Here is a 23629-nt window from a genome sequence, read left to right as displayed (position 1 = left end):
GAGACACAAATTGACGCAATAAAACAAAAGCAGCTGTTTTCCCGTTTGTGATGGCAGCGTCATGATTTTATGGATTTTTTTTCTTCTCCTACTTTCATTTTTTGTTTCTCTGTCTGAGTGAAAAAGAATATAACATAATTATAATTTATTAATCATCATCTTTACAAGTTTTAAATTATAGATTTATTGTCTTTAAACTGCCGAGCAGCAGGAGCCCCTCTAAACAGCATGACTTTGTTATTATCGCTGTTTAAACCCGTTTTCTTCCTGTTTTTACGCATCACGTCATTAGATACATTTCCAAAGGCAGTTATTATTTAAACACAAGCACCTCAGGAGCTCCCATTTGCTTCAGCACAGATCTTAGCGCTTTCATAATTACCACTAATTTCTGAATGTGGTTTATTCTTATGTAAATAGCTCTGCTCTAAAGCTGATAATGCTTATTTTACCCAGATTACCATGAAAAAGAAATGATAAGTCATATTTTTTCCTAAATATCTTTGAATGATTTCATTAGAATTTGACACGATACCCTTGGCAATGTCGGTGTATCGTGAACGTTGATGCATGTTGCCTGCATCTAATTTCAACCTGTAAGAGGAGAAATCGTGTATAGTGATGCTTCAGTGGTTCGTGAAATACATTCAACCCAATTCACGTTTGTGCTGGAATCTATCTCCCTGTTAGCTGGCTGTGCTAATATTAGATTGGATATTTGGGGCTATAGTTGCATTTAAATCACAAAAAAGAAAAGAAAATTCTGCCGAAAATCTTGTTTTTAACTCATTTACTTACATGTAAATTTTCCATGTAATTTTCTAACAAAAGGACAATGTAGAATCTCACATTTAATGGAATCTGGTTAAATAAAATCCCCATTTTCCTTAATGATTGAATATTTGAATAAATAAACCTTTTAGATTTTTCAGTTGCATTCGATTAAACATTATTGCTTCATGTTTATTGAGGGTGAACAATCATTTTTTGAGTTATTGTCACAACACTTTTGTTATATCATATATAGCTTGAGCTCTATGTTACATTTCTCAGTGCCTCATGATCATACAATTTATTATAATACTTGTAAATTATGAAAAGAGAAAGTCATAAATTCATTTAAACAAAATGAAGGTTGTACATGGAATGGCATGTACTGCCACAGCCTTTGAGACATTCCCTGTCTTTCTTATCACTGATCTGATACTCTGCTTGAGCTCGTTAATTTGTAGCTGATAGCGACTGAAAACAAAGGTGTTAAAAACCTAGAAATCTAAAGTGTCTTTAGCCTTCATTAATCGCCACCTGACTTACAGTTGGAGTGTTGGATTTCACCTGTCAGAGCAGACATCCTGCAGTAAAACAGTCACACTGTCACACTGGAAGGGATCTTTTCACACCTGCTGTGTTTCGTCAGTTTATATTGAACGCTGGTTTGTTTTCCCCCTCACGGTAATCGAACTCGAGTGCGGACCAAAACAACCGCACTGAGACCAATTTGGAAGAGGCGGTTTCGGTGTGGTTCCAAATGAACTCCGGAGCGTTTTGTTTACAGTGTGAACGTGATCCCACCTCAAATGAACTACCGTGTCTATGTTGCAAGTTTGACCTAAAACACTTCCTGTATCCACATACGTTTTGTATTCTGGGATGCAGCAAGTTACAATAGGTTGTGAAAAGGTCTGTGTGGGTGGGCAACTAGCTGTGGAATGAATATAAATTCTACATGTTCTCCAATAATCCAGAATACTGGACATTTACTTTTATTGGTCATGCCGCAGACACATCTGTCCAGTAAATGAACTGAAATTTCTCAAACGGTTTGTAGTTTACTTGGATTTTTCTCAGTTTGATAAGAAATCAAATCATGAGGTAAAGCTACAAGTTTACAAACTCATCAGCTGATTGGCACCAGAGCAAACGAACTGTAGATGTGATTATACCCTCATGAACAGATTAAAATAAAACAATTTTAAAACTGATGCAACAGGACTGCAAGACAACATTACCCACAATACAGCTTAACTGCTAGCAGTTTTAATGAAATGTGCAATATGTATAATGGGTGAATGACAATTAACCTATGTGTTAGTTGTCAAAGGAGCTTGCAAAGAAGAACGTCTGGACTTCTTTAAGTTGCTTGAAGACGTTTCACCTCTCATCCGAGAAGCTTCTACAGTTCTAAGGTCAAATGGTGGGGAGTCCCACATTTAAACCTAGTGGGAGTAACCCCCCACAGAGGGACAAAAGGACCCCCTGATGATCCTCTAATCGCCTGAGCCAAGGTGTGAAACTGGGTGTGGGTCCCAATCAGCCAGAGTTACGGGTGAGCTCATTGTGAAACCTGGCCCCACCATGCAAATTCCTGAGGTCAGATGGCCCAGGATGTGAGTGGGCGTTAAGGCGTCTGGGGAGGGAACTCAAAACTGGATTATAGATGGCAGACAGTTTGTGTCGTAAACCACCACCTCTGTTCAAAGATGGTCGCTCACAGTGGACATAGATGGCTTCTTTCACTCCTCTTTCAAACCATCTGTCCTCTCTGTCCAAAATGTGAACATTGGCATCCTCGAAAGAGTGACCTTTGTCCTTAAAATGCAGATGACTGCTGAGTCTTGTCCTGTGGAGGTGGCTCTTCTATGTTGTGCCATGTGCTTGTGAAGTGGCTGTTTGGTCTCTCCAATGTAGAGGTCTGGGCATTCCTCACTGCACTGCACAGCATACACCACATTGTTGAGTCTGTGTTTTGGAGTTTTGTCTTTCGGGTGAACCAGTTTTTGTCATTTGACCTTAGAACTGAAGAAGCTTCTCGGATGAGAGGTGAAACGTCTTCAAGCAACTTAAAGAAGTCCAGACGCTTTTCTTTGCAAGCTCCTTTGACTACGATGACCTGGATGACTGAGAACCTTCACAGACACTTTGTGTTAGTTCTTGTTCCCTTCTGAACATCCAAATAGCAGAATTCGAATTGATTCAGTTTTATTTATATAGTGCCAAATTGGAACAGTTGTACTGATAAAGATAAAGGTAAAGACCCTGCAAAAATAAAAGGAGAACTTCAACAATCACTTGATTACTTGGGGGAAGAATAAACTCCAGCAGAACCAGGCTCAGGGAGAAGCAGCCATCTGCCACGACCGGTTGGAGGTAAAGGGATGGAGACAGAAGGACAGAAAAGACATGGACTGTGCTTTTCACTGTACTGTTGTTGCTACCTCTGCAAGCCGCTTCACAACCCAGCTCCACCAAAGCTTCTGTAATGTTATGGTATTCATGTAATTTCTGACATTACCAATACTGGCTCCAATGGCACCACTGTCTGCTCTGTTCTGTGAGGGGGTCTCTCACAGTCTATACGCATTCTAGATATTAAACCATTAAAACAGAGTATCTAGTCTATAAGTCTGACGTCATTAGCAGTCTAAATTTTGCTTCAGGTCCCAAAGTCAAACAAACACTGTGGCATCACTAAGAGTTACAAACTGTCTGTCTGTTTCATCTTTAATAAAATGGTGGCTACTCTAACAGGTGTAACAATTAAGTTTAACATCCAGGCATCCATGAAAACAGAATTTATAAAATTTAACAGCGTTCGAAGTTAGCAGGGAGTTATCTTGCTAGTTTCCACTCAAACATAATATACCATGTTCTGATTGAGGGATATAGCTCTGCGATCACTTCCAACATAAACGAAGACAGAAGACTAAACAGTGACGTTTGTAGTGTTACTGATGTTGGGGTAGCTGATATATAATGATGTGCTACGTGGTGGCTAGCGACACAGCTATGTTAGCATACACAGTGAAGCTGGAGAGTGAATGCTAACTTTTTTCTACTCGATAAAAGTTTACGTGAGGGTTCCCGACACAAATGCAATCACATGGCAGGATGCTATAAACGGACCAAACTTCAGCAGGAGAATAACTGAGATAATCCACAATACGAGGTTAGTCATTAATATACTGCTGCATGGGCTGGGCTGTAGTTACATTGTAAGGTTTTAAAAACTGAGCTTTGAAATGAATAGTGGTAATAAAAACTGAGTGAGGCCGACAGTGATCACTGACTGTTTTTAGGGGCTTGTTCGTGATTAAATAGATCAAGATACAAAGCATTAAAACATGTAAAAACACAACAGCCGTAATATAGGCAGAATAGTTTGGACCCAGAAGCAGGGTTCAAATATCATCACTTAAAGACAGGATAGTTGATGACAGAGAGCAAGAGGGCCACATCTCTCTATTGCTAATTACTTTATACAACTAAAACAGGTTTTGCTATATCTGTTGATATTGCGTTACTACATGGATTGACAGGTGAATTTGAAGCTTCTAACATGCAAGTCAGCTAGGTAAAAATAGACAGCATGTAAAGATAGAGCCAGAGCCAGGAAAAGAACTGGCCATGAAAAAGGCACACAGACACCACTCGACAGCAACACCACAGGTGCCAGCGGTTTGCCCTTGGCACCTGTGGTGTTGCTGGAATGAGATGGAGAGGATTGCTTTATTTATTTATTGGATAATGTAGCCTTGATTCTCTAGCTGTACACAGAGATGAGTGGGCTATCGAGCTTCTTTTCCGCCCCACACCCTATTTTCATTTTCAAATCGGTGGTTTACACATTTACTCGTGTAACAGACTTTTCAAAGTGAAATAGGAGGCATAATCTAAGATGTAGAATAAAAAGATGTAGCCTTCAAGATTAAATGTCTCCACAATCAGTTCCACTTTCTGTGAGAAAGGAGCAGTACTATAAATGAGCTAGCAAAGAATGAGGTGACAGAGAAACAGAGCAGATATATGTCGCCTCATAAAGGTTTTTACACACCTATTAATCATTTGTAATATTCTTTGAGACCTTTACACAGGTTCTTTGACATATATCATCAGAGTAGTTCTCCTTAACTATATTTCCCAAAGTTTCCCTTCACTTTTACAGTGTGTTGCGAACATACTTTTATAAGTGGAGTTCCACTTAAGTAGCTTAGACTTATAAAGACTGAATATAAAAGATGGACATGGCCTCTGGTTCTGAAAAGTTAAGGTAATGCATAAGTCCCTGCATTGCTTTAGTAAACATTTTCCAGCAGGGTTTGTGGTCTCTCAGCATAATATTCATGCTGTATTGAAAACAGATGATAAAGCAGTGTGCTTAAGGCATGGCTGTCTTTAAACTGTCAAATCACTGCTGTATAGGTTTTCATATTGTCCTCGGGTTCTAAGTAGGCATAGATATTAATAGTACAATGCAAACTGCAAGCTTTTTTGTAATGTCTTTATGCAGTTATCAGGAATACTTTTCCAGTTGTCTTAAAGAACATTCAAAGCTCTTTTTTGGCTATTGACTGCATTTTATTCTGTTCTTTGTCAAAATGATGCCATTTTGATACCAAAATGCTGCAACACATATTATTGAGGTCCAGGCTGTAGGGAGGCCAATCAATGACTGATAATGTTTTTCTGTCTCGATATGCTTATACTGCACTGGCTGCTAGTAACAAAGATATAAATAACAGTAAAAAGTAGGCTGCAAACCAGTGCATGTTATTTTGGTGGCAAAACTTTTTTCTGTGCTTCCATTTTTCCATCCATCTTCATCCGCTTTATCCGAGGCCAGGTCGTGGGGGCAGCAGCCTAAGCAAAGAGGCCCAGACCTCCCTCTCCCCAGCCACCTCCTCCAGCTTATCCGGGGGAACACCAAGGCGTTCCCAGGCCAGCCGAGAGATATAATCTCTCCAGCGTGTCCTGGGTCTGCCCTGGGGTCTCCTCCCGGTGGGACATGCCTGGAACACCTCACCCAGGAGGCGCCCAGGGGGCATCCTTGTCAGATGCCCGAACCACCTCAGCTGGCTCCTTTCGATGTGGAGCAGCAGCGGCTCTACTCTGAGCCCCCGCCCGGATGGCTGAACTTCTCACCCTATCTCTAAGGGAGAGGCCAGCCACCCTTCGGAGGAAGCTCATTTCCGCCGCTTGTATCCGCGATCTCGTTCTTTCGGTCACTACCCACAGCTCGTGGCCATAGGTGAGGGTAGGACGTAGATCGACCGGTAAATTGAGAGCTTCGCTTTTACACTCAGCTCCCTCTTCACCACGACGGACCGGTGCAGCGTCCGCATTACTGCAGCTGCAGCCCCAATCCGTCTGTCGATCTCCGGCTCCCTTCTCCCATCACTCGCGAACAAGACCCCGAGATACTTGAACTCCTCCACTTGGGGCAGGAACTCATCCCCGACCCGGAGTGGGCACTCCACCCTTTTCCGGCTGAGAACCATGGCCTCAGATTTGGAGGTGCTGATCCTCATTCCCGCTGCTTCACACTCGGCTGCGAACCGTTCCAGTGCGAGCTGGAGGCCCTCACCCGATGAAGCCAATTGGTTAGTGAAATTATCTTACCTCATTAGTTTCTTACACCACAAATGATGATTTTATGCTTCATAAACCACATCATGGCAGCAAAAATGCGTAATCTAACACAGTGGCTACAAAAAATTTTAAGCCACCTTTCGTTTCTTAATCGTTTTCCGGAAACATGGGAAACAGGTTCAGGAATTTAATGAAATCATGAAAACAAGGAAGTACATTATTGTAGAGTTCGAGCTTGAGAATCAATATTTGATACCGTATGAGCACCTTTAATCTTTACTACAGAGTGAACTTTCTCAGGCAGCTTTCCTGTAATTTCTTCAGGCTTCTCAGAAGACATTAAAAGCTCTTCTTGGCTGCCTTTTGTATTGTTCCCTGTCAAGATGATCCCACACTGCTTCAGTAATGTTGAGGTCTGAGCTTTGGGGAGACCAATCCATGAATGGTTGTATCCCATTGCGTGTTTTTCTGTCCAGGTATGCTTTTACCGCATTACTGAAAAATTAAGCTCAAGAACACTTTAAAAAAATATAAGTCTGTCCACTTTGAAGCAAAGTTCTGAAAAATGAAGCGTTGTATAGGAATAAATTTATGAACTGCTAATCAACACTCTGTTGTCTTATGACTGACTGGATTTTGTAGCCATCCACTCACTCCAGCGAAGACAACCCCAACATTCTGGCAGACGTTGAAGATGGCTGGCAGATTCTGTTTCTCCACTGTAGCTCTAACTTGTACTTACATTGCTGAAGAGGTCCCGGTGTAGCTTCAGATTGTACAATCATTGCCATAGAACTTGTGCCACAACATATAGAAGCAGAAATACAGCTTAGACGTCACTGTTGTGTATGCAGTATGTTTAGAATGCAGCCATTTCCATATCAGTTAAACTATCAATCAATCATTCTTACAAATGTGGTGTATTACCTTTGTACTTACCTAAGATATCATGAGAATTTTTTTTGTGCGGACTAAGAATGCTGAATCTGGGGTGAGTGGCCATGAAATGTGAGAAGAATTGACATGGCTGTTTTTCTCAGACTGTTCATCAGTCATTCTGTCTAAAAGGCTTTGGAGCTGTCAGGAACACATGAAAGAAACAAGCAATCAGGTTATCGTCCAACAATCAAACCACCAAGGTCTGCGTGTGCTTAAAAATCCAAGCTCAGTTTAATGACTTGTTTTTTGTTTTTTTTATATATATATATATTTATATATTATTCCTACAAATACTGGTTTTCACCACTTTGAAAAACGTTCACTTTCCTTAGTAAACCAAGAAAGCTAGAAATATCCTACAGTGAAAAAGAAAGACAAAGACAAACCATTGTTGACCAAACAAAAAACAAAAAAAGAAAAAAAAAGAAAGAAAATCACAAAAAGACATGAAAATAACAGTTAAATGAAATTAAAAACAACATCCTGTACAAACACTATGGGCCAATAATTTAAGAAAATAGTGTCTCTAAATATTGCTTTGTACCTCCACTGACCAGGTCCGCTCTGTATTAACACCAGGCAGTTCATATGGCGACCGCAGTGGGCGCTAATAACCCAGGCGCTGATGTCACTCCAGGGGTTATGGGGTCAAGCTGCAGCCAGAGAAATATTTGTCGTTCTCTTCTTCTCTGGCTGTTTTGGCAGTAACAATACAAAGACAAGGGATGGTCACACTACTACAGTACTGCACTCCTTATGAAACCAAGGATGTTTTTACTGTTTGTTGTAGTTTTACCATTATTACTTTCTACAGCATTATTACTAGAACTATCACCATCACAGACACACAGAGTGCATCGTGTGTTTATGTGTGTGGAGGGTTCGTCCGGCTGTGTGTGTGTGTGTGTGCGCGTGTGTGTGTATTCGAGTATTGGTGTTCAGTGCTCAGAGCTTGTTTTCTCAAAGGAGAAGCTGGGAAGAGTTAATAACTTGGAGTTGGTGTTGGGGTTCGGTGAACCTCCGTCCTGTCCTGAACCCTCTCCGACTGCCAGGTCAAAGGAGTCCTTGGAGTCACTGGAGGGTGCTCTCCTCCTCAGGTAGGTGTCCCGGTTGGGTAGGGGAGGGGGCATCCCTAACCCAGTCAGTCCCATGCCACCGAGCCCACCCAGGCATGGGTAGAGGCCAGACTGGGGTTCCAGTCCCTCAGGGGGGTCCACAGATATACAGGGTGGGCTCATTTTCTTCTTGCGGCGGGGGGAGGTCTGAGCGGGGATCTGGCTTTGAATCTGCAGGCTGTCGGCCCGAGACACAAAGCCGGAGGAGGTGGAGTTGGTGCTGCACTGGGGGCTGGAATCAACCGGAGAGCAGACTTCCACAGAGTGGCGCCGTGGGTCGTCCAGCCAGGAGTAAGGGCGGGGGCGGGGCAGGAGGGCGTTGCGGCCCTGCGTGTCAGCGCTGTGGAACCTCTTCAGCTGCCTCAAACATGGACTCCGACTTTCCTGGCAGCCCGCGTAGCTGCCGTAACCCTCGTTCCCGCCGCTGCTGCTGCTGTCCTCGGCCGTGATGTCATCGCTGCCGGCCAACACCATCTGGTTAATGAGGGACACTTCCCGATCCTCTGACACCTCCTGCTGGGGTGGCCTGGCGGGTATGGGTGGGGGAGGCGAAGGGCAGGGGGAGTAGGAGGCGAGGCAATGCTGGTCGTGGTGCTGGGTGTGCACTGTGCTGGGACGTGATGGTTTAGGGGAGGCGCCCGGTGTGGCAGGGACCAGGCACAGAGCTGGTTGTTGAGGAGTAGGGTGTTGATGATGATGGTAGGGAGAGGGAGAGGTAGAGGAGATGGAGGGGATAGGGGATGGAGGGAGGCCAAGAGAGGCCACATTCACGAGTCCTTCACTGCTTTCCCCTACGTCGGTACAAAGGGCCTCCTGAGAATCAGTTGACACTGCAACCTGGAGAACGGGTGGGGGGAGGGGAATTAAAGTAAATGTGCAATGAGAGGAAGGTCGGGAGGGGGAAGGGGGATGAGAGGGGGGAGATTGGTTAGTGATAGATGATGAGGGTGAGAAGCAGCAGTTTGGGTCAAAGTTCACAGTCTGACCAGCTCACTGTCACAGTCCTCTGTGTACTATTTTAGTTTTCTAAGAAACATTATTGTGATAATTGTAAGATGATGTTGCTCAATGCCAATATTTCAGATTAAGATTTCTCAAGAGTAACTTGGGTAAGAAACATCTGACATTAGCGGATACTTTCTGTGCTTTCACATTCATGTGTTGAAGGTTTAAAGTTACTCTGTGCTCTGACGTTTAAAAAAGAAGCCAAAAAAACGTAGTAAATATTTGTGTCACGTAGGCATTGTAAGATTTATGTCTCATTCTTCAGTTCAATTCATTTTAATTCAATTCAGTTTTATTGAGAGGCACTTCATAATGTAAGGTAAAGACCCTACTATCTGATTTAATTTTGAAAGTAAACCTTTTTGCATTTTTTTCATGCAAAATAATGAGAAAATTATGGTTGCCTTGGGAGGTCAAACACACTGCAACTTAAGGAAACCGGTAAATTTAAAACGCTGCAAAAAGCCAGAAACCAAAACACGTGAAGGATCGCACTGAGACGCGTTTACACGACGCAAAGAAATCTTCAGCATCGTGAGGGAGATAAAGATGTGAGGTAATATGTCTTTTAATCATGTGATTCATATAATACTGTAGCTACATGTTTGCTGTTAGCCATTTACTGTTAGCTTGGTACTTCTGCAATTCATTTATTTATATAGTACCAAATCACAACAGCAGTTGCCACAAGGAACTTTATACTGTAAGGTAAAGACACTAAAGTGAGACAAAGAAAACCCCAACAATCAAATCGCCTTTCAGTGAGCACTTGGTGACAGTGGGAAGGCAAAACTCCCTTTTAACAGGAAGAAACCTCCGGCACAACCAGGCTCAGGGAGGGGCGACCATCTGCCATGTATGTTAGAGGTTGCAGTTCTGCAACTGTTTTGTCACCTTATTGTCACCGAAGAAACACTTCCATTTTGTTTTTTTAGTTTTAGTTTGGGAGTTTTGTTCTGTGCTTTTGGGGTTTATTTGTTTGTTTTTTGTGAGCTTTTGTGGCACTTCTGTTGTGTTTTATTCAACTTCCATTGTGTGTTGTTTTTTTTTCTATTTACATTTTGTTTTGCGTGCTTTTGCAGCATTGGCTGGTGTTTTCCCAAGTTGCAGGGCCACCATAGCAAACTGCAAAAGGACTACTTTTATGACAAATCATAATGTGAGACATAGAAATCTTACAATACTTAAAAATTGCCACAACATCATAAATAGCTTGGAGTCCAATACGCAGCCAAAACTGTTGCAATTTTTAAGTAGGTAATTTTATTCTTTAAACTAAGAAACAAAAAAGTGTTAAGTACAAGCAATTATTTCAGTGTTTATGTTTTCGACTATTTTTTCTACTTCCAGATCAGCGTGATGGCACAAAGACGGGATATTCCTAATATGGTCATCTCAGGCTACGTCCACACTAACCCGGATAGATTTGAAAATGGCGTTATCGTCGTTGTGCATCCACATTGAAACGGCCGAAAACGCTTACGTTCCAGTACTGCGCATGCGTAAAACGCAAGAAGATTCGGCCTGGCTCATTTTTGTCTGCCGTTTATTTACTTTCGGGCTCGTTGAAACGTCACGGCAAAATGGCGAGGAAAAGCACCGCGTTTTTTAAATGGACTAACAATGAGGTGGAGTTGTTGCTGCGAGTAACACAAAAGTACAAAGTTGCAAAAGCGAAGTGAAATTGAAGAATTTGAAGAAAAGCTAACTGAAGCATGTACAAACTGATATTAATCTTTAATAGGGCTGTCAAAATTGAGAGCAAACAAAAAAACTGCTGTATAATGCCCTCCGCTATCTTTCTTTAATTGGTCACATGACTGCATCACATGACTAAAATGCGTCATCGTTTTCGAAAGTCTCCGTTTTCGCTGTCCACACTGTGACGCGAAAGCACTGTCTTCAAATGTATTTGTTTTCGAGAGCGTTTTGAAAACGCTGTGTTTTCCTTCGGGGGAAAACGCAGACTCAGTGTGGACAGGAGGCCAAAATGGAGAGAAAACAATGCGTTTTCAAACAAAAACGCATTCGTGTGGACGTAGCCTCAGGCACACAGCTCTGTATGTTTGTGACAGGCAGAGTTAATTGGAGGACTCCTTTATAGGCAGACAATCTAACACACAGGTGTCGAACTCTAGGCCTCGAAGGCTGCTGTCCTGCTTGTTTTCCAACTAACCTGCCCTGGTAGCTTCTTACTGGCAAAGCACACCTGATCCAGGTAATCAGCAGCAGGTAGAGCAGGGATATCTCAAAAACAAGCAGGATACCAGCCCGAGGACTGGAGTTTGACACCCCTGATCTAACATGTCTCATTCCAGTATACTACAAATAAAGATTATTATGCTCGTTGTATCATGCAAAGATCTAGCAGTCTCGGTCGTTGTGTCCTTGGGCAAGACACTTCACCTACCGCCTACTGGTGTTGGCCAGAGGGGCCGATGGCGCGATATGGCAGCCTCACCTCTGTCAGTCTGCCCCAGGGCAGCTGTGGCTACAACTGTAGCTTGCCTTCACCAGTGTGTGAATGTGAGAGTGAATGAATAGTGGAATTGTAAAGCGCTTTGAGGAGTCCCGAAAAGTGCTATATAAATGCAATCCATTATTATTATTATTATTAGTAGTAGTAGATTTAGAGAAAGATGACCCAGGTAGATGTTTCGGCACATTACATTCATCTGAATAATTTACCCTGAATTTTAAGGCATATATTTTCACTAATTCAACTAATAACTCAGTCCATTAATAAGGTTTCGAACAATATAGCTAAACACATATGTGAATAATATTTTAAAGAACGAAGGTAGCTGGGAAAAGTGTATAGTATTTTATTGTTTTGATTATTGTTTTGTTATATTTTGGGGTTTTTTATGGACTGATTGACCGCTGGCTGAAACGGTGAGCTCCGAGCCAGACCAAATGACCATCTAACCTTTGACCATTCATACAAAACCCTGTTAGCCGTCAGCACTGCAGTTTCACGAAGAGTTTGCAACCAATTGTGACCCTTATCTCTATTCAGAACCATGTACAGGGTGTGAGGCCAGCAGGCTGAGGGAAAACAGTATGTAACGACTGCAGTAGTGGAAAGGTCAATAAGCACAGTGGTTGCTAAAATGTCCCGATGAACTCATGACTTTTTCTTCATCTCTCACAGACTTGGGAGAGGGCATTGATAGCAGGGTGCTTGAATCTAACAGTGTTGAATTGGGTCAGCTCGAATATGCTCTTAAATCTATAGAGATGAGGAAATAAAACATGCATGAGTTTTAGAGCACAGCACTCGGAGCAGTGTTTGGATTTATGGGGGTTTCTCTGCATGAGAATGCTGTAACCACAGTGACACCAAGTGGGCAAAGGTATCACAAGCAGGCCTGGCCAATCACCAGCCACAGCAATGCAACACCAGGTAGGAAATCATAAGAGTGCACACTGGAACGAAGCTTAAAAGGATCACCCTGTCAAAGTTCATTTTTCAAAACTATTTTTATAAGCAAAACTGACTTAATAGTACCACACTCAACTATTAATAACTATTAAAGCACTAACCTAGGCAATACAAAATTCTCTGGTGCTCAATAATCATGATTCTGAGTAGAAAATAGCCAAATGCAACTGGACAGCACTTGCTGTTTTGTAGCAATCCCCTGAGTTGTATTTGTTTGTAATATATTAAGTGCACCGTACCATGAGTGACATAGCCACACTACACCTGTATCTTGCTGCAATACATTCTATCATGTGATCCAGTTACGAGATGCTATGTAGTTCCAGTCACTTGCACAAATCAATAAACTCTCACTAAGTTAGCTCCTTACAGGCTAACTAGCTACCTGTTGAGAGAGTTAAAGATACTCTGTGGCTGATGCTTAGCAGTAGACAAACATTTGGGTCAATGAGTGGCAAAGAAGGGAGGGGGGCAAGAGAGGACTCTATTTGTGTGTGTGTGTGTGTGTGTGTGTGTGTGTGTGTGTGTGTGTGTGTGTGTGTGTGTGTGTGTGTGTGTGTGTGTGTGAATGCAATAGTGTGTTTGTTGGGCTGTCTCTCTGAAGATGAACATGGAGTCCAGTGTTTCTGAAAGGCCCAGTGGTAACTAAAGTCTACTGTCTGTTTCAGAAACAGGAGTATCTGTGTTTGAACAGAAGCTCAGGGTCGGGCGGCTTTTGGGCCCAGCTGAGCTGAGATCAAAGACCAACAGATACAGTGTGGAAAAATGAGACAGCAGATCAGTTAAACCCCAGGAAGAAGAAGACAGACAGAGGGGGGAAAGTGAATATGTTTAGAACATCCAACATGGAAAGCTTTAAATGATTCTCTTTCATGGAGTTTTAGAGCCACTCTTGGGATAGACTCTTTTGAATTAAGATTAAAGGCCTGATTTATCAAAAAAGGCATATTATAGGAGCATTAATTTCTGTTTGATAAAGCTGACAATTAATATTCCAAATGTGATTATATGATAAAGTTTTCCTTTTTGGTTAGTTTTGGTGATGTTTTTAAATAAGTTATGATGGCTGGGAATTTTGCGGATGTCTTTGCTGAGGCATTCTCTATCTGGATACCTCAAGGACCCGACAGGCTTTCAGGCTGCTTATTATCTAATTTGAAAGATAGTAAAGAACCTTACTATGCGTTTCCTTATCTGGACCACGGAGTAGATAAAAATGGTTATATAAAAATGTGAAAGGTTGCATGCAGAACTGGATGGCTATCACTGCTTTAGCACATGCTCATTTTTCTTGTTGTGATATAAAGTGTTTTAAAAGTCTTGAGCCACCCCTCATTTCTTAATACTTTGCTAGAGAAATGGAAAATAGCTGCAGAGATTTATTGAAAGATGTGTGTTACAATCTCGTGGAATGGAAATGCAGTATATAAGGCAATGCAGTTCTAACACGCTTGATATTTGACTATTATTTTTTAACACACACACTCCCTGAACTCTTTTAGGTAAGCTTTCTTGTAAATTCTTTAAATACTTTCAAGGAATATTTCTCAAGGCTTGGAAGGCATTCAAATGAGCAGTTATGCTAACACAAGATTATATAACAAAAAAATCAATACTACTCACAAATATGCTCTCATCAGTTAGTTTAGAGTGGAACTAAATTGTGCCATATTGACAATTTTCATTAGATGTTGGTAGAAAGTTGTTTTCTTTTTTATTTGGACTGAACTAAGCTAGCTGGCCTGTGTAGCGCAGCTTGAAAGGGCAAGGTTAGCTAAAACCTTTTTTATGCTATGCTAACTGTGCTATGCTAACTTTGGTACAGAAAAGTGTATTTCCTTTCATTTTAATTTTGAGATTTCATCAGCATCTTATTTATATTTATATATATTAAACTGTTATTAATAATAACACTGTAATAAATAAAATAAATAAATAAATTTAAAAAACAGTGTAGGAGGCATGTTTTCTTATTATGGTTTATGGTGAAAATGAAGACACAATAAAACAATACTACCTAATACACTAAACGTTGAGCATAGTTAATACTTGTAGCCACAAATATCTGCAAAAATAAGGCTTGATCGTTTCATGTAAAACTGCCATTATGTATCAAATTGTTTTAATATTATATTTAATAACAGGTACTAATATTTTGTTATAATACATAATTTTTTTTTTATTATAAGTTAGTGATTCAGCATTATAGAAGAAAGCAGGAAAAAACGAAACTTTCTTTTTAGCTATTATGGTTTAAAAATAACTGCTTTCCATTCAATATATTATCATTTTTCTCCCAGAGTGGTTCTAATACTCATAACTCGTATCCCACCGATTCCACTGGCAGCGAACAGTAAAAACTCCAGCAGTTTGTATAAGCCTGTATAGAGTTTGGTATGAACAGACAGTTAAGGACCACAGTCAAGTATAGACATATAATACAGATATGTATTATCACACTAAGTAGTAAAAAGACAGGATAAAACTAGAAAAGTAAATTTGGAGTCAAGTGAAAATCTGAAGCAGTGTGTTTTGCTCACCTGTCTGCGTAGCGTACGGCTAAATGTGTGTGTGCGTCTAGAAGGTGGGTTTCGTGGTATACTCTCTGAATCTGAGTGGCTGTGTGGGCTGATGGGTCTGAAGAGGTCTGTGGGAACAGTCAGCTGCTGGGAAAACTCCGCGGGTTGTGAACGCACCGAGCCACTGGAGCCTGCACACAAAGCACAGTGCTGGCACCTTCAGTGAATACACAACAGTTACAGTAGGTGTGTTTACCTTAGATAAAATAACCTCCTCATGCCACAATGCTTTATGTTAAAAATCAAGCCCACCCATTTCTGTTCTGTCCTAATGAAACACATTCTACGCTAAATGACATTAAAGAGAAATGTGGCATTACCCGATTGGGCCCTGTGAGTGCCCAGTATGTGCTGGGGCCCCTGTGGGTGTGCTGCAGTGGGAGATGTTTGCCCCATGGGCTGTGGCGAGAGGAACATGTAGCTGTCGTTGGGTAGGGAGTGCGTGCGTCCCACCGCAGGCTTTCTGACGCTCAACAGGTTGTCGTCCCGAAGCGCCCCAGAACCAAGCTGCTCCGCCTGGGGAAGCAGAGAAAACAATCAGGGTCACCCAGAACAAGAAGAGCCTGGGCTGCTCTTTAACTCACTTACTCTCACACTCTTACCAGTACACTCACAGGTTGTCAACTGTCTAAGACACAATGTCAACAAAGAGGTACTGATCATCAGCATACACAGAAAACACAGAGGATCTTTGCACATTGGAGTTGACTGGCACAGAGCTGCCACAGATCACAGAAACATTTCCAATTCCTTTTTTAAAGCATGTGACACTCTGCTTCTTGTGTCTGCTTTTAGCCCGTCGGTCGTATAACTTTACATTAAGCCGTGATTGTGTGTCAGCTAGGGCAGTGTCCTGCAGCCTGACCCATTAAAGAATCAGTTCCCATTCAGCACAGAGCTACAGGGGGTCCAACACACTTTACAACCCTGTAGCAAACACACGGCAGCTCAGAGGAGACTGAAAAGTACACCACCAGAGGACAGCATACAGCACATCCACAGAAGTAGGCTGACAGGAAAGGACTGCGAGAAAAGACGAAGACTCACACGTAAAGCACAAAGGAAAAGAAAGAAGGAGGGGAGAGAACAGAGTTTACACACAGAGAGAGAAGAAAGTGAAAAAAGTAGTCAAAGGAGAAAAAACTGCAAACTGGCAGGTAAGGAGGCGCACTACTCTACTGGACTGGACTGGACTGGAAAGTAAAACACACCAGGCTGAAAAGGCGGAATGAGAAATAAAGATAAATTTGTTTCACCAGGGTACTTCAAAGCCACTTGAACACCTCTACCTCTTCACTCCATTGTCTTTATTTTTCTATTGCATTTGTCCCAGAACAATCCAATTAAGAGCACCTCGTTGGCCAGCGCTCTTTTTTTCTTATGATATACGTATTAATTCAGCAGCAACGCTGAGCCAAGGTGACAGTGACCCTCTCTGGTCATGAAGCCATGTGATCATTAATGACCCAAACCGGTGGTTAATAATACTCTGACACCCAGACGACATTCAATTTCATTTTCAGAGCCTGTAGGATGGCGTGTCATAGAGGGATCTATAGATTAATTGCAGTGAGGACACATACATGGGCTGCAGTGCATGACGACATGTTCAAAGAAAATAATGAACGGGGTCATGACAAAGAATGCCAGGATGTGGAAGATGCCTTTTACCAAGACCCTTACTCACTGTTATACTTAACACAACGTCTCATTTGTTTAGCAGTTGTCACGCGTCAACTATGGTTTAAGTGACCCATTGTTATTGTATGTGCAAGTGTAAGCTTTCCACATTTTATTTATTTAATTATTTGGAATCAGTTACATAGAAAACAGAAAAAGTTCTCCACTCATATTTCCCATATTAGATCCAATTTTGACAAGTTCAATAAAGTCTCACACGTTCCCAGAATCTGTCTATAAAGTTTAAACTAAAAAAAAAGATTGGTTGTTTTTTTGCTATGCTTATACATTTTTTAATCTCAGCTCCAAATAAGCTGTTTTAGTATCTGTAGCTTCGAAAATGAGCTGCTGCTGGCCACGCCCCCATTTCAGAACAGTTTAGGTCCCAATTCATAGGCCGCATCCTTCTGAGGCCGCATTTGAAGGCCGATTACGTCACAGCTAGGCAACAAAGTCTGTCCTAATTTGAAGGCTGCTCCAAATGCGACCGACTAATACATCCTTCATTTCCCTGAATTTGAGGGATGGTCGGGTGTATCCTTCGTGGCCCAAACTATCCCAGAATTCATAGCGCGGCCCAGCCAATTCCAGTTTCCAACAATGGCGGCAGCTACTTAGTTTTAATATTACTCTTATTACTCTTTCTGGGTCACAAAATAAACTTTTAACATATTTTTAGGCGAGAATGTAGCCGTGTAAACTTCAAATATCAGCTCGGTTTATCAAGACATCGCATATTTGCAAAAGTGCTCCGACGTTTTCTGAGACGTCTGTTACCCACCAGCTCAATAGCTGACTGGGAGGTCGAGGCTCATTAGAGCCGGTGAGAACAACTAACTCCCAGCACATCGTTTTCAGGCCCCAGCGGTCTTTTCGCTACTCAGGTTAAACAGGTTAAACACCGATTTACTCAGGAACAAATAAAACACTGAAAAAAGCCAAACAATAACACTTAGATAACTTAAAAATGTTATTGTTTGGCCTTTGTCAGTGTTTTATTTGTTCCTGAGTAAATCGGTTTGGCTGAGATTAAAGTTTTCACACAGCTGAATAAATGTCAAACAGAAAACTGATTAAACAGAAGTGTGAGATGGTCGAGAATTTACTCCAATGTCCTGTTATATATTAGTGAGTGAGGAGCAGACAGCTGAGTTTATTAAACTCCACCGAGACAGTTGGTGACGCAAATCTGAAGGCTAGACCGTCCCATTTCGCAGCCTCGTACTTCCGGCCCTCCTGGTCTTTGAAAGACCTGGCTCACGTAGACCGCGAAGGCCGGGTCCTCCGAAGGATGCGGCCTATGATTGGGACATAGCTTTAGAAGCAGCAACTTTAGCAAAGAAATCCAAATACACAACATGGCCGACTCCAGATAGAATTGTAATGAGCTGCACGCCAAAGAGCTCATTCAGACGTTCTATGAAGAAAGAAAAACAAGTGTGTGGCTTTTACTTATTTTCAAAAATAAGTAATTAGTGGTACATATAAATGCTATCTTCTTTTTTTTAAAATATATTTTTAGCTAATTTAGCATCCAGTTGGCTTCCCCTTGTTAAACCCCAGTGTGTAAGCTTGGTGGTGGGGAGGGTCAGGTGACTTTGGAAATACCCAGTGAAGGAGACAGTACAAGCCACTGCAGCGGGGAAGGAGAAGAAATAACAATGGAGAAAGATGAAGAGAGGAACTGTCAGTACATTGCATTCCAGAGTGGTTAGAAATAGGGGGTTAAAATCGTCAGGGGTTGAGTCGTCTGTCAGAGCTAGGGACCAGGAATTCTCAGAGGCCAGAGACAGAGCATCCATCTCCGCTAGAGGGATCTAGGCAGGAAGAGACAACCGCTGGTGAGCAGAGAAAACAAAGGTGCACTCTGTGCAGTACATAAATAGAAGGACGTTACACAGATAAAACCTGAAACTAACAGAACAATACAAGTTTAAAAAAAAACACCACATATAAACTAGAAGTATGTAGCAGAGCAAAACAACAGAGGAAGAAGGACAAACTAAAAAAACACCAAAAAACGGCTGTATTTAGTCAGCTGTTAGTGGACTTTTTTTGTGACACAGGCACAGCAGAGAGATTCTTTAACAGCGAAATATGATGCCAGTAAGACATTACACGACAGCACTGGGATTCATTTACATTAAGTACTAAATGGCACATTTAATTGCTTATGTTGCTAAAGAAGAAGAATCCAAATAACCTAATTTTCTAGGGACCTCTTGTAAAACACCTCAGAGATTGAAACACTCAGAGATGAAGCCAAAGTCTTCAGTATTTCTGGCTTACGGAGCCCCGCAAGGGACATGGGAGAAAAAAAAATTACGATGAACATTTGCGAGATCTTGAAAAAGTTGAATTCCAACAATGACGGCAGCTACGTAGTTGTAATATTACTCTTTCTGGGTCACAAAATAAACTTTAAAGATATTTTGAGGCGTGAATGTAGTTGTGTAAACGTCAAATATCTGCTAAAACCTTTGCATGATCCCCCAGTTTGTTTTGCGAGATCTCGCAAAAGTCCGTCTTAATTTTCTTTTTCTCCCATGTCCCTTGCGGGGCTCCATACTGGCTCATGTAAAAGGAGCTGCTATTTTCTTTTTTTGCCTTCACACTGGTTTAACAGGGGAAATTGTTTCTGTCAGGCAAATGGGTCATTCGTGAATAAAAATGCAGGGACTGAAACATATCAGAAGGAGAACATTGCCCTGTGGCATCTAACGCTGAGATCTCAAACCCATTTAAAGCTTTTAGAAGATGGGGGTTTTACAGCGCTAATGTAATTGTGCCAAATTTGGCTTCAAATGAGAAAAACAGGCACCCAGATGCATTATTCAGTGGCTCAAGTGATCCATAGCCTATTGATTGAGCCACATCTGTGCAGGATTTAACAGTGTGTGATCTGCTGGCTTTAGGTGGTTATCACTCTGCTGTGACTGACTGGCAAATGACACAATCACCTGAGTAAATGCACAAGCATTGTCACGTCCTCATACAGATACAGAGACACGTTGTGTAGGGGAGACGGGCAAACTTTAAACCACGCCAGTGAGGCTGCAGAAGCAGACCAAAAACCTGCCAAGCATGAATGAGTGTAAGTGAATGAGGGAATGAGCTCATAGTTGAGGCGGGACATGACGCACTGTGCTTTGGTGGGCAGCGAGGCTGGTTAGTAAGGGGAAAATATTCAATGAAGAAGAATGCCAGTACAAAAATGGTAATGGCTGTAGGGCTGCAGGATATTAAACAGACAGGGATGTCTTTATTTAATAAAACTGAGTTCTTTGGACAGTTCATACTTCTGTTTGCTGCTTTCTAGGCTAAGGCTTATGCATATACTGTAAAAAACTATTTGCCCCCATCCTCATTACTTGTATTTTTTTACTTCCATGTTTTAGATCAGGAGTGAGGAACTCCAGGCCTCAAGGGCCGGTGTCCTGCAGGTTTTAGATATTACCCTGGGTCAACACAGCTGAATCAAATGATTAGTTCATTACCAGGCCCCTGGAGAACTTCAAGACATGTTGAGGAGGTCATTTAGCCATTTAAATCAGCTGTGTTGCATCAAGGACACATGTAAAACCTGCAGGACACCGGCCCTTGAGGCCTGGAGTTGGACAGCCCTGTTTTAGATCATCAAATAAAATGTAATATTATACAAAGGCAAGGAAATACAAAATGCAGTTGTTTGATAATGACTTCAATTAGTGGGAAAGAATGCTATCCAAACCTTACCTATGTGGAAAAAGTGAAACATGTAAGTGTGACAAACATGCTTTGAGTGAATTAAGTATTTGATCCCCTACAACTCAGCCAGAATAACCACAGAATCTGTTTCTCACATACTTAATCCTTCAGCATCATGGGCCAAAGACCGGTCAGAAAACAGGGACAAGACTGTTGACTTACACAAGGCTGAAATCGTCTACAAGACCAACAGCGAGAAGCTCGGTGAGAACTGGTAGAAATATAAAATTAACATCATTAAAATTTTGCCTCATGGGATGAGAATGATCATGAAAAAGATGGTGAATCAACCTGAACGCAAGCACGGGAGGAACTTGTTAATGATCTGAAGGCAGTATACCATACTGTAATGGATATTACAGTCCCTGCAGGGTCCCTTTGTTCAAGAATGCACATGTACACACTTAAGTCTTAAGTTTGCCAGTGAACATCTAAATAATTCAGAGAAGGTTTAGGAGATGAATTGAGTTGCTTGGCATCAACTCGAGCTGCCGTGTTTGGAGGAAGAGAAATGCTGAGTACGGCCTAAAGAACACCATCTACCCTGTCAAGCACAGAGTTGGAAACATTATGCTTTGGTGCTCTTTCTGCTAATGGGTCTAGGTTGAGTTTAGCACATCAAGGGGCCTTGTACTGTAAAATCTTGGATGAGAACCTCTTTCCCTCAGCTGGGTCATGCATGGATCTTTCAACATGACAGTGACCCAAAACATACCATCACAGCAACAAAGCAGTGGCTAAAGAAGAAGCACATTAAGGCCATGGAGTGGCCTAGCCAGTCTCTAGACCTCATTGCTATAGAAAATCTGTGGAGGAAGCTCAAGCTTAAAGTTGCCTAAAAACCAGCCAAGAAACCCAAAGGATTTAGAAAGTTTCTGTAAAGAGGAGTGGTCCAACATCTCAGCATAGATGTGTGCAAACCTGGTGACCAACTGTGAGAAACATCTTACCACTGTACTTGCCAACAAGGGTTTAATAATAATAACTCAATAAATAATGAGTCATGTTTTACCTGGGAATCAAATACTCATTTTACTCAGTGATATGTAAATCAATTATGCAATGTGCTTTTATAAGACCATCATAAAAATTAGAGAGTGTTCATTTCTTTGTAAGCGAGCAAACAAATTCAGCAGGGTATTAAATAATTACCTTTTTTCTCTAAACTAGGTGCAAACACACCCATCTCTTGATTAATGTTCTTTTAATTGATGACATCACTATCTCTGCTGCCTATTTAAACACTTTATAAAACATTATTAGCATCAGTTAAAACTCTTTCTTTTTTTGATGCACTACAGTCCAACTAACTAGTAAATAATCAATTAGTACACCTTTGTTTTTCATTTTATGATCTATAGTATCCATATTATCTATATTACCTTTATACTTATGACCCAAAGCTCAGTTGTACAATCAATACTTCATTTATTATCGATCGATAATTTGTAGTGTTACTAAAACAAGTGTGTGTATTATATTAATAGCATCAGATGTGACAGTACAAGATAAATATTAGTATTTTCGTTACTTCGTACTTGAGCAGCCCTACATGGTGCACACAGATAAAGACACTACAAAACCACATATGACATGGAGGAGGCGATCCATCAGGGATGCTTCTGGTGATTATTGACCTTCTTGTCGGTGCTGTGCTTGCTGGGCTTGGGGGGCAGCGCGTAGTAGTGGCAGATAGAGCCGGACAGGTTGTCCATGAGACTCATCTCCCCCTCCATTGAACCCTGGATGACCAGGGAGACCGAGTCAAAGAGTGCCCTCCGCTGGACAAACTTGGATAATGCAGAGAGAATAGAGAGAGAGAGCGGAGACAGAAATAGAGGAAAAAAGAAAAGAAAAAAGAAGAAGACAAGGACAGGGGGAGAGTTACATACAAAGATACACGAATAAGTATGGACAGAAGAATGGATCACAAAGAAAAGGACAGTCAGTCAGGCAGAAACAGTTATAGAAACCCAAAAGACAAGAGAAACATCTCAGAGGGAACAATGCTCTCTTGTGGGCTGCTAAGGGCTTCTTACTAAATGACCTGTCGAATCTTTCAAATTGCACAGCAATGTAGTAAACAAACACCCTTAACACTCAAACCCACAAGGGGGCACTACAAGACTGCAGCAGAGCAGGTCTTCAACAAGGCTGGGGAGAAGAGTGTGACTTAGCCGCTCACGTTTTGGGAGAGGAGCATAGGGAAGAAGGATAAGATCTTAGGGAGGGAGGGATAACGATAGCGAAACCTCTATTTCCTATCCCCCAAAGTTCCCCGTTGTCTGGAAATAGCTGTTGAAGTGAACAACAAGGCCCTGTGGTCCAGCTTTCCCATGGCACTGTGACCTGTCTGTGACTGGCATGTCCTCTAGAGGGATCAGCTAAACACAGACACACACATAACCACACACACACACGTAGCCGTGAATGCACACAAATTGTAAAGCATCCCGATATGGGCCAGTGTGGGTCACACAGCATAATAAATCTGCACAGCTATATTTTCTGGATGTGACTGTGCATAACCAAGAAAGACCCAGACATTTGCAAACTAGCGTCTGATATGCGAGGGAGCTATGTCCAGTCCTGCGTAGTGCACGTGCAGCAGACAAAGATCTTCACCTGAGAGCTTCAAAATATGACAACCGTTTTGGGTACGTTTCAGATAAATGCATCCATTTGTATTCTGAGATGATGCCAGGCTGTCTGGTAAACACAGCCTAATATAGCCATCCCTGGCTTGGTTTATT

The 23629-nt window shown here is 41.7% G+C and overlaps 1 protein-coding gene across 1 annotated transcript in view; it reads right to left on the bottom strand.

Annotated features, from left to right (window-relative positions):
• Positions 1-8243: 8243 nt before the first annotated feature.
• The window catches only part of cacna1g (calcium channel, voltage-dependent, T type, alpha 1G subunit), a 350831-nt gene continuing 335445 nt past the window's right edge, over positions 8244-23629 (bottom strand). The window contains exons 36-40 of the mRNA XM_085361223.1: positions 22514-22666; positions 18824-18946; positions 15770-15965; positions 15411-15580; positions 8244-9257 (exon numbers count right to left, since the gene is read on the bottom strand). Of these exons, the coding sequence (XP_085217349.1) occupies positions 8244-9257; positions 15411-15580; positions 15770-15965; positions 18824-18946; positions 22514-22666 (1656 nt within the window). The remainder of the gene's footprint in view (positions 9258-15410; positions 15581-15769; positions 15966-18823; positions 18947-22513; positions 22667-23629) is intronic.

The sequence above is a fragment of the Diplotaxodon limnothrissa genome, linkage group LG8, assembly GCF_057381915.1.
Source record: "Diplotaxodon limnothrissa isolate DT_005_m linkage group LG8, D_limnothrissa_male_GT1.1, whole genome shotgun sequence".
Lineage (NCBI taxonomy): Eukaryota > Metazoa > Chordata > Actinopteri > Cichliformes > Cichlidae > Diplotaxodon > Diplotaxodon limnothrissa.
Note: the sequence above shows the minus strand (reverse complement) of the source record. Positions and strands in the feature narration are given on the sequence as shown.